Genomic DNA, 15,729 nt, shown 5'->3' on the forward strand with positions numbered 1-15,729 from the left:
TCTCCAAGATTGCTGGTCACGGATTATCTGCTTTTTGTATAGCATGTTCCATTTTTTTTTAAAGTACTATCACATGATCTCATTTTAGCCTCCTAATCGCCTGGGAACCAGGAGTGGGACCAGAGACCTCAGTGGCCCTTTATATAGGAGGAAGAACAAGGATGCTCAGGGCAGCTGGGTATCTCTCATTCCCTGTCCTTTCTGTGACCCTGGGAACCCCCTGAGTTTTAGCTCACTGGTAACCTCCAGAAAAATCCTTTTTCATGACTCAGCAAACTAAATGCACATAATTCACGAGAAGATCTTGACCGTGGTTCAGATTCCTTGGATATTCTGAAGGTCACAGGTGGTGGATACTGGTCTGGTTATTCTCTCTCTCTCTCTTTTTTTTTTTTTTCAAAATCCCCTTTAAAAATGTTACTTAGCGTATGTAGTCTCCAGATAATGTAGGAAGAAGATGCAGTGACAAATAGTGACCTAATTGGGTGGACCCAGAACACGATGCTTTTTTGGTTTTTTGTAGTCTCGGTACCCTTGTTGACCTTTACTGTCAGTCCTCAGAAGAGTGCCCGTGTGCTGAGTCTCTTCCTCTCTGCTTCGCAGTGGCTCTGTGTTTAACTGGTCTTGTTTAGTCCTCACAGTGATAATTGTGGTAGAGAGTCTTATGCCCATCAGCACATGAGGGGTTTGAGGCTTAGAGATATCCACGGACCACAGTGAGTGTGAATGCTGGGGTTGGGGCCTGAATCCACCCACCTGATTGCAAAGCCTGTCTTACCCTGTCTGCACCAAAGTAAAAGTTGAAATAATTATAATAAAAGTGCATGTTGTAGGAGGGGAGGAGGGTCAGGTACAAAAGACAGAGATGAGCAGATGTCTGGAGGGAATTCCCGCTGTCTCAGGTGGTGGGAGGAGAGCCCCCGAGTCCCAGAGGGCTCAGTGGTCTCCCACGTGGAGCTGCGCTTGGAGGAGCGGGAACGGGGACCTCATCTGCCACTGGCTAACGGTACAGACACGGATGCCAGTTGTCATTTCCTCAAGAACAAACTGCCATATGAGACATCTTGTTTCTTTGGACAGAGGCAAGGGGTTCCAGCCTCCAGAATTGCTCAGCCAGACCCAGGAGGAGGAGAGATCTGGGGAACTTGTGGAGGGGACCTGTGAATGGAGCGTGAGGAGGTGGTGCCAGCCTGACCCTCCTGGCTCATAGAGGATCTGGGAAAGATGGGACTTGGACGATGCCTCAACCCCTTGGTTTATTTAATTCTTTTCTGGTTTTTCTTGGCTCTACTCCAGGGGAATACGGAGAGAACGGTCTGGCAATACCACTTTCGGACCTGGCCGGACCACGGTGTGCCCAGTGACCCGGGGGGCGTGCTGGACTTCCTGGAGGAGGTTCACCACAAGCAGGAGAGCATTGTGGACGCGGGGCCCGTGGTGGTTCACTGCAGGTGACCAGCCCCCCCACCTCTGAGATGTCACCTGTCCCATCATCTCTTGATGCCCAGGGTGCTTATTTGTATTTGCCCAGCCCCAGCCACAGCTCCTGAACTGTGAGAAAAATTTAATGCCTGTTTGTGGCATTAAGGGACACTTTGACCCCAAAGTACATTTCTTCTAGATCCTGTGGGACCACCAGGTACTGGGGTGGTGGGGCAGGAGGTGGTGAACACAGTCCTTATTCTTAAGGCACCCTTAGTCTGGTAATGTTTGATTGGTTTTCTCTGTTCTGCAGTTATTTTAGGATTAATCTCTTTGATTGTGATCCTGTTCTTGTTTTCCATGGAAATATGATGTATTTTTTTCCCCCTGACAACATACCTGTTTGTTTCAGAATATTTGGACCACTCCCCATTCAGGCTTCTAGAAGCCAGGCCCATGGCCTCCGCACCAGAGTTTGTAGGTGCCAGTTCCCAAGTTTAGGCTTCATGATTATACTGGGGAAAGTTGGGTTTCCTAAATCTTTCATATGTTTGGCAAGTAGATGCCTGTGAAACATTATTTATTCAGTTCTATAAAAACTCCCTTTTATTGAGCCCTTGCTCCATACCAGCATCTGCATTCATTGTTTTTCACCCGTTACTGATAGTTGATACTCATAGTAGCCCATTTCACAGATGAAGAAACTGAGGGTCAGAGAGGTTAAGGGATTTGCCTCAGGTACACTATGTTGGAGAAGCTGGGCTCCAAGTGCAGGATGGACTGAGTCCAAAGCCCTGGGCTCTTTGCTAATATGTTTGCAAATATAAATAGACAATCTTATAAATACTCCCAAGAGCAGACATTGTTAATATTAATAGCTTGGTTTTGAGTATAAAACCCTCATGAATGACTCCATTGTCCTCGCTCTTCGTCCTTCTGCCCACAGTGCTGGAATTGGCCGGACAGGGACGTTCATTGTGATTGATATTCTTATTGACATCATCAGAGAGAAAGGTAGGTCATTCGGAGGGCAAGAAGCTACGATTCCTGTTTTCAGTCTATGGAAGGAAAGTGCTAGTGAAAATAGCCTGCGGAAGAAAATTGAATGTTAAAGTATTTTCACAAAAATCTAGGCCAGAGACTTCAACTTTCAGTATGTTTGCTCAAGAACAGGAGTGATGCTGTTTGAGCCTAGGAGCAGTGGTGGTCTCTGTCCATCTGCTCACTCCTTGCTGATGGTACAGGGCGGTGTTGTAACCTGCGGGGCTCCTCTCCGCTGACCCCTGACCCTATAATCTTCTAGGATCATTGGTGTTGGTCAGAAGGCCAGTGCCGTAGCCCTTGGAACAGGTTTGGTTAAAACATGAACGTGTAAATTTGCTTTATCTCTGCTCAAAGTTGTGCTTTGAACCGCTGCCCCTTGTCTCTGCAGTTTCTCCTGATGCTCCATGGTGCTTTGCTTTGTAGGTGTTGACTGTGACATCGACGTTCCCAAAACCATTCAGATGGTGCGGTCACAGAGGTCAGGGATGGTCCAGACAGAAGCACAGTACCGATTCATCTATATGGCCGTCCAGCATTATATTGAAACACTACAGCGCAGGATTGAAGAAGAGCAGGTACCAAGCCTGCACGGCTGACATGTAGATTTTTGGTGTTTTTTTTTTCTGGGCAGTTTGGCTTGGATATGCTCTCCTTCTGAGCGAGAATACAGGCTTTGCTAGATAACTGTCTTTATCTGAAAAGGAGAAACAAGTTCCCAACCAGGAAGGACCTCTCTGGAAATGAATTATTCCCTACCACACAACTCTGATTTTTCACTATGGAGTAGCTCAGGGAGGGGCAACAGGCCTGACAGATGGGTTTGGGATTTTCCCAGGCTCACCTGGCAGGCTTAGAACTCCAAGCCTCAAAGTTTCCAGCCTGTTCCAGTTTTGATCCAGGCCTTACTCATCCTGATTCCATCTCTTAAATGAATGCCTCACCCTTTATAGCACATGAGGATTGGAACCACCAATGTGGTCAAGTTGGAAACAGAACCATTTCCATTTTTAATAAACCATACATAATGAACAGTGTGGCACTGGAGCCTTTCCATTGGAAGCTCTTTATAATACACCAAGCTGAGTTCATGAGGCCTGAGGAGACTGCTCTTTTGGGAGCTATCCTTAGCTCACTCCCCAACCCCAACCCCAGCCCCATCATCATGCTGCTCACTGGATAGATGTGATGTCTAAACATCAGTGGTATTTGCCTTCTGTACCCTGTTTATCACCTTCTGGAAAACTCAGCTTCTCAAAAATGGGACCTGCAACCTGATTGAAAGGCTTCTAGCCTAGCAGTGCAGCGGCCACGTTATCAAAGTGTGGTTAGCCCAAGTTAGTTAGTTTAGCAGGTTCTCAGTCCATGCAGAAATACTCACTAGGTTGTTTCCTTGTACAAAAATGTCTTCAGAAACAGTGTGGATATAGGAAGGCATGGTCAAATGATTAACAAGCTCTGTTCTGGTTTTGAACTTTACCGCTTTAAGTCGTTGTCTTAATGTAAGTGCTATGAACTTAGAAGTAGAAGTGTTAATCTCTCAGTCATGTCTGACTCTTTGCAACACCATGGACTGTAGCTCGCCAGACTCCTCTGCCCATGGAATTCTCAGGCAAGAATACTGGAACGGGTAGCCATCTCTTCTCCAGGGGATCTTCCCGACCTAAGGATCGAACCCAGATCTTATGCATTGCAAGCAGATTCTTTACCGTCTGAGCCACCAGGAAGCCTTTAGATGGTTACTGTAGGCTATTTCATATTCACCTTCCAGTTACATTGATTTGGGCCAGGAGTACTTACTTAAAGCATGAAGTTGCCTCAAAAGAAGGACTTCTAATAAGTAGAGTGCAGTCCCACTGGTACAAATGGGAAATTACTTGGGAATATCTTGAAGACCATAAGGTAGTCTTGCTTAGAAAAGCTGGGGGAAAAGCTCTCTATTTCATTCAGAAGCTTTGGTTTTTCTTCTGGTTTTGGAGAATTTAGGGACTTTCCCTCCCAGCTTATTTGGCACTTCACATCTTCCTATTACTTACCATATATGGTCTCTCTGACCCTAAATCTGAAGTTGTAATTTGGATTTAGGAACTAGTTAAAATCAAAATGCCTTTATTGCTGCCCTTTTATTGGGGATGAGGGGTAGAGGAGGTAGAATCACTTAAATATTACAGAATGTAGACTATAGAAATTGGATGTCCCCAGTAATCCCATCCCAAGAGTACCAAACGAGTGTGTGTATTCGTCCATTCAGCCAATACTTTTCAGTGCCATTATGTGTCAGCGCATTAGCTATTTGGTATATGAACCCTTGGATTTAAAAGAAAAATATGTAGGCTTACATTGTTTTTTAAAATTAGATTTTGTGGGGATTTCCCTGGTGATCCCAGTTGTTAAGACCCCATGCTCCCAACATGAGGGTTACAGCCTTGATTCCCTGGTCAGGGAACTAAGATCCCGCATGCCACAGAGGGGGGCAAAAAAATAAATTTTTTAAAAAATCCACTAATAAAAAGAAATAAAATAGATTTTGTGGTATGTTGTTTGCTTCATTGTACTGTTTGATTCAATGTAGGATCTTGCTACTTGACTTGGGACTAGAGTAAGAAGTACTTTAATTTAGTAGGTTTCAGTGGCAGACTTAAAAATATTACACCCACCTGATTTTTAGATTAAGCAAATGAACAAAGCTCATTCAGCATAATTAATTATTCTGAAATCCAGGCATTTCCAAAATTATTAATATGAAGCATTAAGGACCTTTGGGAGTAAAAGACTGTGCTACAGAGGAATAAATGGAAAAAAAGAAAATGACAGTCAGAGGTGGAGAGCAGGGTAAGGGAAGAAGAGAAACCAAGGCAGCATTGGAAGGAGGAAATGCAAAACAGGTGGGAATCTAGGGGAAATGCAAATGAGCGAGACTGAAAAAATTTTCCAGTCTGTATATACCAATCTCACACTCTGCTGTTTACTTGGAAGTCGATTTCTTTTGTTAACTTTCATTTACAGTATTAAAAAGACATTTTAAAAAAATACCCAGAAACAGCGTAATGGAATTCCCTTAGAATGTTCAGCAAGGTGATAGCATACTATTGCACTGTTTCATTATTTTGCAGTTTGTATTTTTGTATCTAACATTGTGTATGAAATCTGTTTTGGTGTGCACACATACATATGTACATTTCCTCTTATTTTGTGATATGAATACATCACATTCATTTGTTTTTTTGGTGAATGTTGTTGGAAATAGCACGTCACTGGACATCCTTGTCAGCTCTTCTAGGCTTGTGTGCATGAGCTTCTGAAGAAGAAAATGTTTAAAGTTGTAGTACATACATCCCTTTTCATCATTCAGTTCAGTTCAGTTCAGTCGCTCAGTTGTGTCCGACTCTTTGCGACCCCATGAATCGCAGCACATCAGGCCTCCCTGTCCATCACCAACTCCCGGAGTTCACTCAGACTCAGTCCATCGAGTCAGCGATGCCATCCAGCCACCTCATCCTCTGTCGTCCCCTTCTCCTCCTGCCCCCAATCCCTCCCAGCATCAGAGTCTTTTCCAATGAGGCAACTTTTCGCATGAGGTGACCAAAGTATTGGAGTTTCAGCTTTAGCATCATACCTTCCAAAGAAATCCCAGGGCTGACCTCCTTCAGAATGGACTGGTTGGATCTCCTTGCAGTCCAAGGGACTCTCAAGAGTCTTCTCCAACACCACAGTTCAAAAGCATCAATTCTTCGGCGCTCAGCCTTCTTCACAGTCCAACTCTCATATCCATACATGACCACAGGAAAAACCATAGCCTTGACTAGACGGACCTTTGTTGGCAAAGTAATGTCTCTGGTTTTGAATATGCTATCTAGGTTGGTCATAACTTCCCTTCCAAGGAGTAAGCATCTTTTAATTCCATGGCTGCAGTCACCATCTGCGGTGATTTTGGAGCCCCCAAAAATAAAGTCTGACACTGTTTCCACTGTTTCCCCATCTATTTGCCATGAAGTGATGGGACCAGATGCCATGATCTTCGTTATCTGAATGTTGAGCTTTAAGCCAACTTTTTCACTCTCCTCTTTCACTTTCATCAAGAGGCTTTTTAGTTCCTTTTCACTTTCTGCCATAAGGGTGGTGTCATCTGCATATCTGAGGTTATTGATATTTCTCCCGGCAATCTTGATTCCAGCTTGTGCTTCTTCCAGCCCAGCATTTCTCATGATGTACTCTGCATATAAGTTAAATAAGCAGGGGGACAATATACAGCCTTGACGTACTTCTTTTCCTATTTGGAACCAGTCTGTTGTTCCATGTCCAGTTCTAACTGTTGCTTCCTGACCTGCATATAGGTTTCTCAAGAGGCAGGTCAGGTGGTCTGGTATTCCCTTCTCAGAATTTCCCACAGTTTATTGTGATCCACACAGTCAAAGGCTTTGTCATAGTCAATAAAGCAAAAATAGATGTTTTTCTGGAACTCTCTTGCTTTTTTGACGATCCAGTGGATATTGGCAGTTTGATCTCTGGTTCCTTTGCCTTTTCTAAATCCAGCTTGAACATCTGGAAGTTCACGATTCACGTATTGCTGAAGCCTGGCTTGGAGAATTTTGTGCATTACTTTACTAGTGTGTGAGATGAGTGCAATTGTGCGGTAGTTTGAGCATTCTTTGGCATTTCCTTTGTTTGGGATTGGAATGAAAACTGACCTTTTCCAGTCTTGTGGCCACTGCTGAGTTTTCTAAATTTGCTGGCATATTGAGTGCAGCACTTTCACAGCATCATCTTTCAGGATTTGAAATAGCTCAAGTGGAATTCCATCACCTCCACTAGCTTTGTTCGTAGTGATGCTTTCCAAGGCCCACTTGACTTCGCATTCCAGGATGTCTGGCTCCAGGTAAGTGATCACACCATCGTGGTTATCTGGGTCGTGAAGCTCTTTTTTGTACAGTTCTTCTGTGTATTCTTGCCACCTCTTCTTAATATCTTCTGCTTCTGTAAGGTCCATACCATTTCTGTCCTTTATCGACCCCATCTTTGCATGAAATGTTCCCTTGGTAGCTCTACTTTTTATCATTACCAGATACTAACTAGTGTTAGTACTATCTGTTCTGACGAATTGTGCACCAAAGTGATGGCATAGTCTACCCTCCCACCAGCAGTGAACGAAAGTCACTGCTGTATGTCAGTATTTGATATGCATACCCTTTCTAATGTTTGCTGTGTCTTGAATAATCCTGAAATGAAAGCAGCATTGTATAATGATGAGAACTTTATGGATTAGATTTTTGGAATTGGTTGTTTCTGGGTGAATTTAGGAGGAAAGAGTGATAAATCATCTAACCAGGAGTCCTACCGAATGCAGTTCATTCTGTATCTGAGATGAGATTGCATTCTACTGATTTCTTTGCCTTTTTTTCCTCCAGAGTTTATCATTGGGCTGAAAATAAAGTATTAAATGTGCTAGGGTTTTTTTTCTGGTGTAAGGGTGGGATAGGGACGATGTGATAAAATGTATGATCCTGATAAGAGTGCTGACATCTTTTGTACCCGTGGGCCATTTCTACTTGGAGTGCATTTATTTCTGGAACTCTTTTCCTACCTGTTTACTTGAAAATCATTAAATGTGTTGCAAGTGAACTATGAAATGATTAGATGCTAATGTGGCAGAGAAAGTGTGAATTCTCTCTTAGCTCAGAAGCAGGTACATTTCATTTAATACAGTAAGTTGTTAATGCATGATTCTCTCTGTTTTTGAATTGTATGATTCAAAAGTCCCTTTCACTCATAGGATGGATTTACATGGAGGAGGTGAATTCTCTGGCATTTGGCCAGCATACCAGTATTCAGGGTTCAACTTATCTATCTGTCCAGCTCTGTCTCTCTCTCTCTCCTTTTTTCTTTCCTGTGAAATGCCTTTTTAACTTCTTCAATCCTTCAAAAAAGTCATAGGACTTCATATATGCAACTTTTGCTTTTCAGAAAAGCAAGAGGAAAGGACACGAATACACAAATATTAAGTATTCCCTGACGGACCAGGCAAGTGGAGATCAGAGTCCCCTGCCACCTTGTACCCCAACACCATCCTGTGCAGAGTAAGTAGAAATGAAGGAAATTCTTTTTGCCTGAACACAATCCTTTAGAAAAGCTTAAAAAATGACACATCTTTGCGGCACATGCCTTTCCTTGGTGCACATTATTGTTGCCTAACTGGTTTGTGAGCGTGGCTAGCTAAGCTAAATTGTAATTCACCTAAACTGAAGGCTGCTTGCTCCACTGGCTAGGAACCTAGGGGATTATAAATATATCAAATGCTGTTTCTCCAAGAAGAATTTTATTTTTATTTCAATGGGGTGGGGGATTGTTGCAGAAGTAGGTAATATCCCTTTTGATGAGTCAAGATTCTTTGCTACATAAAATAATGGTCTAATGGTCCCCGGTGGCTCAGGTGGTAAAGAATCTGCTACAGTGCAGGAGACCCGGGTTTGATCCCTATGTCGAGAAGACCCTGTAGTGAAGGGAATGGCAGCTTCCTCCAGTATTCTTGCCTGAAGAATCCTGTGGACAGAGGAGCCTGGCAGGCTATAGTCCGTCCGGGCACAAAGAGCTGGACTTGCTGAGTGACTAAGCACACAGTGGCCCCCACAGCTGTGTTCTCATTTTCCGTGGTCAGCAGAAATCCACTGTGGCCATTTAAGCCCGCGGTTAGCGAACTATAGCCCCCAGGCCAAATCTGGGCCGCAGCTTGTTTTTGTACAGCTCGTGGATGGTTTTTAAAGGGTTATTTAAAAAAACACACACAAAGAATAATACATGACAGAGACCGCATATGGCCCGCAGAGACTACATAATTTTCGGTCTGGTTCTGCACAGAAAAACTTTGCCAACTCCTTTTTTAAACTAAAACATGTGATAGGAAAATATTTGTTAAATCAATGATGTGAATAGTAATTATAAGTTATGATTTTTCTGTATATCCTGCAGTCACTCTCTGGTATAACATTTACTTTTTATTTTCCCCTGCGAGTCTTATGTCTGTTTGTTTCTGATGTGGATTTTTAAACCCCTGCTGGCTTTAATACTCTATATAAACGTTTTGGATAACATATATGAGGTTCGTATTTACATTTGCTTTCTATTTAACATTGAGATGAAATGATGCAGCAAAAGTATGCTTTCCGCCAAGCTCCCTCTTCCTTCTGGCTGCTTTTTTCTTTCCCAGTGGGCCGATGGGGAAAGTTGATACTTTGAATTGTGATCTGCAGTGGAACCAGCGCGTCAGGGCTCCGATTTCTTGCCAGAAAGCTTTCCCCACATGTTGGCTCAACAGAATTAGCTCTGACGACTCCCCTGTTACCAGTGGTCGCCTGTGACTGACAGCTTCTCTGCCTTTCCCATCATCCCTCTCATAGGGTGCAGACCCAGGAGACCCCAGCCCCTGCTGCTTGTTTCAACTTGTTCCTCTCTGGCCAGCCCTCTGCTGCTGGTTTCCTCATCCTCCTGGGCTGTTCTGGTCACCATAGAGTCTGGACTCTGATGCTTCCCTGCCCACCAGGGGCCCTAAACCACCAATCAGCTTCATGTTCACCTTCACCTGACTGGATAGGGACTGAATGGATCTAGAGTCACTGTCTGACTATTCCTACATTTTGCCTTCATGGACCTCTGGCCATCAGATCCCTCTCCTCGCAGTGAATACCATTTTTTTCTCTGTGCACATGCCCCAGCTTCCTTCATGGTCTAACCAGGACCTCGTTACACGGGCCTCCCTTACTCCACCCTCCTGGGAAACAACTCTCCTTGTGCCAAACCCTTGAGAGTACAGGAACTCAAGGCTCTTCACAATGATTTTGATATGTGTTTCTGTGTCAAATGCCCTCCTAGAATGTCAGCTCCTTGGGGCAACAGCTATATCTGTGCCATACTCAGTCCCAGAGAATGAAGTAGATGGGTTAAAACTATCACATAAGGTTAAACAGGCTGTCTGTGTTTTTGTTAGTGTCGTCTTCTTTCTTTTCTTTTCAGAATGAGAGAAGATAATGCCAGAGTCTATGAAAATGTGGGCCTGATGCAGCAGCAGAAAAGTTTCAGATGAGAAGCCCTGCCAAGACGTCAAGCACAGAAATAGGTATTTCAGTGGAAGTGGTCTTGGGTTCATCGTTCATATCAATTCAGTTCAGTCGCTCAGTCGTGTCCAACTTTTTGTGACCCCATGGACTGCAGCATGCCAGGCTTCCCTGTCCATGACCAACTCCTGGAGCTTACTCAAACTAACGTCCATCAAGTCGGTGATGCCATCCAACCATCTTATCCTCTTATCGTCCCCTTCTCCTGCCTTCAGTCTTTCCCAGCATCAGGGTCTGGTGAATTTGTGGCGTTTTGGAGCTGGCAGATAATCTGTGACTGTTATAACAAAACAAACCCCCTTCTTTTTAGAAATCAGCCTTCTTTTTCTTTTGCCTGTATTTCTTTTTCCAAGCTGGATTCATTTAAGTATTGAAATCAAATGCAAAATTAATTCTGTTAAGGCCAGGGTTAGCACTTACTGAGAAATGGTTGACCCAGGCTGTGCTGGGAGAGGATCTCTAGGGATCTAGAAAGTATGGGGACATGGTCCTGGATGATTGGAGTCAGGATGCCTGAGTTTTCACCTTAGTGGGCCTCTGATTGCCTGCCTGTGTGACAAAGGGCACTGGACCTCCTGGGCCTCTCTCTGACTGGCTCAACTCCACACCTTCCAGCTCTGATGCTGGGAATTATCTCCCTTGTACATCTCCTCCCTATCAATCACCTTTTTAGAGAGTGACCCAAGTATGTGATGGATGTAACCCAAGAGAATTTAGAAGCTCACAGTTTTTAGTATTTCATGTTGAAGTTCTCATTTCTGATGAGTAGTATATTTAAAAGCTTTAACTCTGCTTTAAAATGGTTTACTGCCTTGCCAGACTTTTCAATGTATGCTCGTTAAAAATTCTAATTTCTTTCTTTGCTAGATGTGAACTTTCACCCTCTCCCTGAAAAGATCAAGAATAGATGCAAGCAAGGTTACATGAAGAATGAACTTGAATTTGGAATACTTGCACTGTGGTTGGCTACCTTTTGATGAGCAAAATTTGAAACCATTTAAAGACCACTGTATTTTAACTCGATGATACCTGATTTCCAGTTACTCATGTCCTCAGATAAGAAGAAATCATCTCTATGATGTAGACAGTGTTATGTTTTATGGACTTTTATTTTAAATTGAGGAAGCAGTTAAATTGTGTTGTATATTTTACACATGATGGTGACTCAAATTCTAGTTATTGGCATTTTTTTTCTTTTGATAACCTCAACAGATTGAGTTTCCTCTCCCCTCTTTGTGGGGGATGCTAGGGCACTTGTAAGAGGAAAAATGATTTGGAAAAATTAAGTGACAACATCCTGTAGAAGAGAGAACAGTTTTATTTATCATCACTTATCCAGTAGTGGATAATTCATTTTGATGGCCTCTTATTTTGGCTCAAGAACAATTAAGCCAATGCCCCAGACTGTCTACCTTTACATTGACATTAAAAAATCACGGAGGGGAAAGATCACGGGAACTTAGGATAAAAGGCATCCTTTCTTCTTTGCAGTTGACCAGTTACCATTCAGCCTGTTGACTGAAAACGTTGTGGTGGGAAAACATTTGCCATCTTTTCTTTTCATTTGAGTAATTGTCTTGTGTTTGGGAAAAAAATTGCATCTTCAGATAACCAGTTTTTGGTTATCATTTGTTGCTGACAAACCACCTCAAAACCGAGTGGCTTAAAACAACAGCTTGCTTTTCCTCACCTTCTTCAAACTGGGCTGGGCTCAGCTGGGTGGTTCCTCTCCTTGTCTTGCTGGTGTCACTCATGTGGTGGGCAGGATGGCTTGGCTTCTCTGTCTGCGTGTGGTCCTCAGGTCTCTCATTCGCCAGCAGGGTAGCTGGACCACATTCATGGCAGCTCTGAGGCCCCAAGGATATAAAGTAGTAGCGGCTGCATGCACTGAAGACTTCAACCCAGAACTGTCACCACATCATTTCTACTGCCCCGTGTTGGTTAAAGTCAGGCCCAGGCCCAATTTGGGAAGAGGGGACTGCATGAGGGCGTGAACTGGAGGTAAGGTTCCTTGGAGGCCCCCAGCGTAACAGTCAGGACCAGTGCCGTGGAAAAACAGCTAAAAAAAAATAGCAAAAGTAGGAGCCGCTAGTGACCTTGGAAAGCTGAAGCTGGTTATGATAACTCGTGTAAGTTGGGAGTCAGGCAGAAACAGGGCCTTCAGCAATCTTCTTGAACCACTTCTGCTGGCTCTTAGCATATTTTCTGAACCATCACTTTGGGCACCTGACCTCTTAGGATGGATGTGTTTGTGAGGGCAGAGCGTTTGAAAGCAGAACCAGCTCGCTGCCCTAGCCCCTACAAGAGAGAGGTGTATGGAGTGCTTTCTTCACGCCCCTGGTTTTAGTCATATCCCATGCCCATGCTTGCCATTGGCTGAGTGAGGAGGAGCAGTTCTCCTGAGGTCACTAATCTGACTGAATTAGCAGTAGCTCATTTTTGTTTTAACTGAGCAGTAAGATTTGCTAACGTCCTACCTGAAGTGCCTTCTCCAAAGACATCCCTCTTTGCCCTGTGTGTTGAATCATCAGTCGGTGAGTGTATTTCAATTAAAGCGTCATTGGTGGACATGGTAAAGATAATAAAATGCCGTGGCAACTTTGCTGTTAAGTCATGGGCTCCTTCATCGAATTCTTTTTGCTTTGTCTCCTGAAAAGGAAGGACTAGATCCAGCCCTGGTAGTAGTTCCTTCCTGAGGGCTTTACCTCCTTTAAAATCCTGAGGAGATTTGTTTGAGAAGAGCCTGGCTGCCATTTTCAGAAGACAAAAATGTACATTGGAAAAAAAAAAGTACATTGATTTCCCCCCTACCCCACCTCCCATCCCGCCTAGCCATTGAACTTCAGCATTGAAGCAGTGCCTTCAGTGCTTCAGAATGCAGGTCTGATCTGAAGGTAATTACCTTGTAAGAGGAATGTAAATGACTGCTGTCTTCTTGTCAAACCTGTAAGGAAAGAGATTCCAGTTAAGTATTTGCAACAAGGATCTTGCGTCCTGTTATTTTTTCTTACATTGTCACATTGAACGGGTCTCATTTTTGCGGTAAATTTTTGACTGTGGACTTTGGGGGCAAGGTCTTTCACCAGCAAACAAGGGTTTGATTGTACAGTATATCTGCTGCAGTAACGTTTCTGCCTGTAGCTTAAGATCAGTTGGTTTTGCACTTGGAAACCACTTGATCTTGGCCAGCTTTGTAAAGGGACATTGATTTCATTTAGATTTCCCTCCATAAAGTCAGCAAACTATCATGTGCTATAAACTGATGCCAAGACAAGGTTGTAATAGTCCCTAGGGTGCTAAGGTTTGCCATGTGTTTGGTAAAGGTGATTGTAGGTTCTTGGGTAACGTTACATGGGATGGATTCAGGTGGAGGGACTGTGAAGATGGGTGGGGGCGGGGGGCGGGGGCTCAAGGTGCAGGTAGAAATACAGTGGAAATGGAAGTTCCAAAGAGGTGGTTTCTGAGGAAGTCAGAGGGCCTGGGGCCAGAGCAGTCAGTAAGAGTTGAATCAGGTTACCTGGGAAATAGGTGTGATAGCTACACGTCTACAGTCTGCTTCCGGGTTGCTGGTAGACATTAAATTTGCACAATATCCCGTAGCTGGCTAAGTATTTTAAAATTATAAGCATAGGATTTTATATTTGGGGTGAAGAAATTACCTGGCACGTGGTATTGGGGTTTTTTTAAAAAGAAGCCAAATTTCAGAGTCTTAATAAAACTTTTTTAAAAAGGAAAAAAAAAAGCAAAAAGACACCTTGTATTCAGTGTGTGGCCCTCCTGAAAATTCTGGTCATCTCTCCCTTTGAAATCAGTGACTCAGTGACTTTTTAAATGTGGCTGAACAGGGATGAGCAAGTACATGTGTGATTTTCTTGGTGTTTGTGCATCCTTTACAAAGCCCAGTTGCTTTGAAACACCCAAGAAAGTCATCAAGATTATTTTTAGGTGTTATTAAGGGGTTATTAAGGGTTTACTGGGGTTTTTAAGAACTAATACAATGTCCTGGGTTCTTTCTAGTGCAGCGGAATGTGGACAAAGGTATGCAGTTGTGAAGTGCTTTGTTGTAGCTTATTAATCCACAAGGGAAACTTAGGCTGTAGACATAAGTACAGACCCAGTGCAGTTCTTGTTTTCTGTATGTTGTTGGGGGAATAAAGTTTTATATGGCAAGTACATGGCCTCCCTGATTTCAATATGCCTTTATTAGGATCTGTATTAGCCCTTTATTTCTTTAAAATCTTTTTTCCTCTTCCTCTTGAAAAGTAAGTTCCAAAATATAGTTTATTGTATCTTCCATCCTTAAAAAGTTTGTTCCTTTTTCATTACGGGCAGTTCACACAAGGCAAAAATATTAAACAGTTGGTTTTAGTGTGTTGTATAACTTTACTGTATATCAAACTAATTTTTACAAGTTTTCATCCTAAACCTCAAATCATGTAATTAATAATTTGCCTGTTTATTTATGACCTAATTGTGATTCTTTTATTAATAAAAGCTAATGGAAAAGGATCCTTTATTAAGTTGATGACTAGACCTACAGTTAATTTTCCTGCAGTATATGAAGTATTGTACCAGAGTATTAAAAGATATGTAATATTTTATTGATAAATCTATCCTTTAAAAGGAATACGTTTTAGGATGTCATCATTTTGATGTGAATCATGTAAATGTTGATAATATGCACTGTTTATTATACATTTAGTGTTTCAAGAGATTCAGTTAATTGCCTTTTTGCCCACGTATATTATGTAGTCTACTTGCAATTGTTTTTAAAAAATGACATTAAAAGAATAGTTTATGTAGAGGAACGTTAGTGGCTGTTAATTGTCTCCCCACCTGTATTTATGGGTGTTAGTTTTAACTGCTTTGCTAGTCGCAGAGCTGCATTATCAGAGTAAAAGTGTATTTGTAAACTGTATGGGAACTAAAAATTAGGAATAAAACCATTTTCTTATATTACAGTATTTGTCATTTACTTCATCAAAAATGTCCAGAAACAACATTGCAAAGCAACTATACTCCCCCCCCAAAAAAAAGTCCAGAAAAACTGGATTTATATGTCCCTGAACCTCTATACTGGCCAGATGCTGACATTTAGCAACTCTTACCTAGAAGGGAACTTGGAATACAGAATGAATGAATCAGTTCCTCAAGCACTTAC

General features: G+C 42.7%; 1 protein-coding gene across 3 annotated transcripts in view; it reads left to right on the forward strand.

Moving 5' to 3' along the window:
* Nucleotides 1-15,529, forward strand: part of PTPN11 (protein tyrosine phosphatase, non-receptor type 11) — a 70,665-nt gene extending 55,136 nt beyond the window's left edge. For 2 of the 3 annotated variants that reach the window (XM_027566627.1, XM_027566628.1), the window contains exons 11-16: nt 1,285-1,451; nt 2,369-2,436; nt 2,890-3,041; nt 8,425-8,537; nt 10,468-10,570; nt 11,436-15,529. In XM_027566627.1, coding sequence (XP_027422428.1) covers nt 1,285-1,451; nt 2,369-2,436; nt 2,890-3,041; nt 8,425-8,537; nt 10,468-10,537 — 570 coding nt within the window. In that variant the 3' untranslated portion in view covers nt 10,538-10,570; nt 11,436-15,529. The remainder of the gene's footprint in view (nt 1-1,284; nt 1,452-2,368; nt 2,437-2,889; nt 3,042-8,424; nt 8,538-10,467; nt 10,571-11,435) is intronic. The other variant, XM_027566629.1, reaches the window with a different exon arrangement.
* Nucleotides 15,530-15,729: the final 200 nt, after the last annotated feature.

This window comes from Bos indicus x Bos taurus, chromosome 17 (genome assembly GCF_003369695.1).
Source record: "Bos indicus x Bos taurus breed Angus x Brahman F1 hybrid chromosome 17, Bos_hybrid_MaternalHap_v2.0, whole genome shotgun sequence".
NCBI classification, from domain to species: Eukaryota; Metazoa; Chordata; class Mammalia; order Artiodactyla; family Bovidae; genus Bos; species Bos indicus x Bos taurus.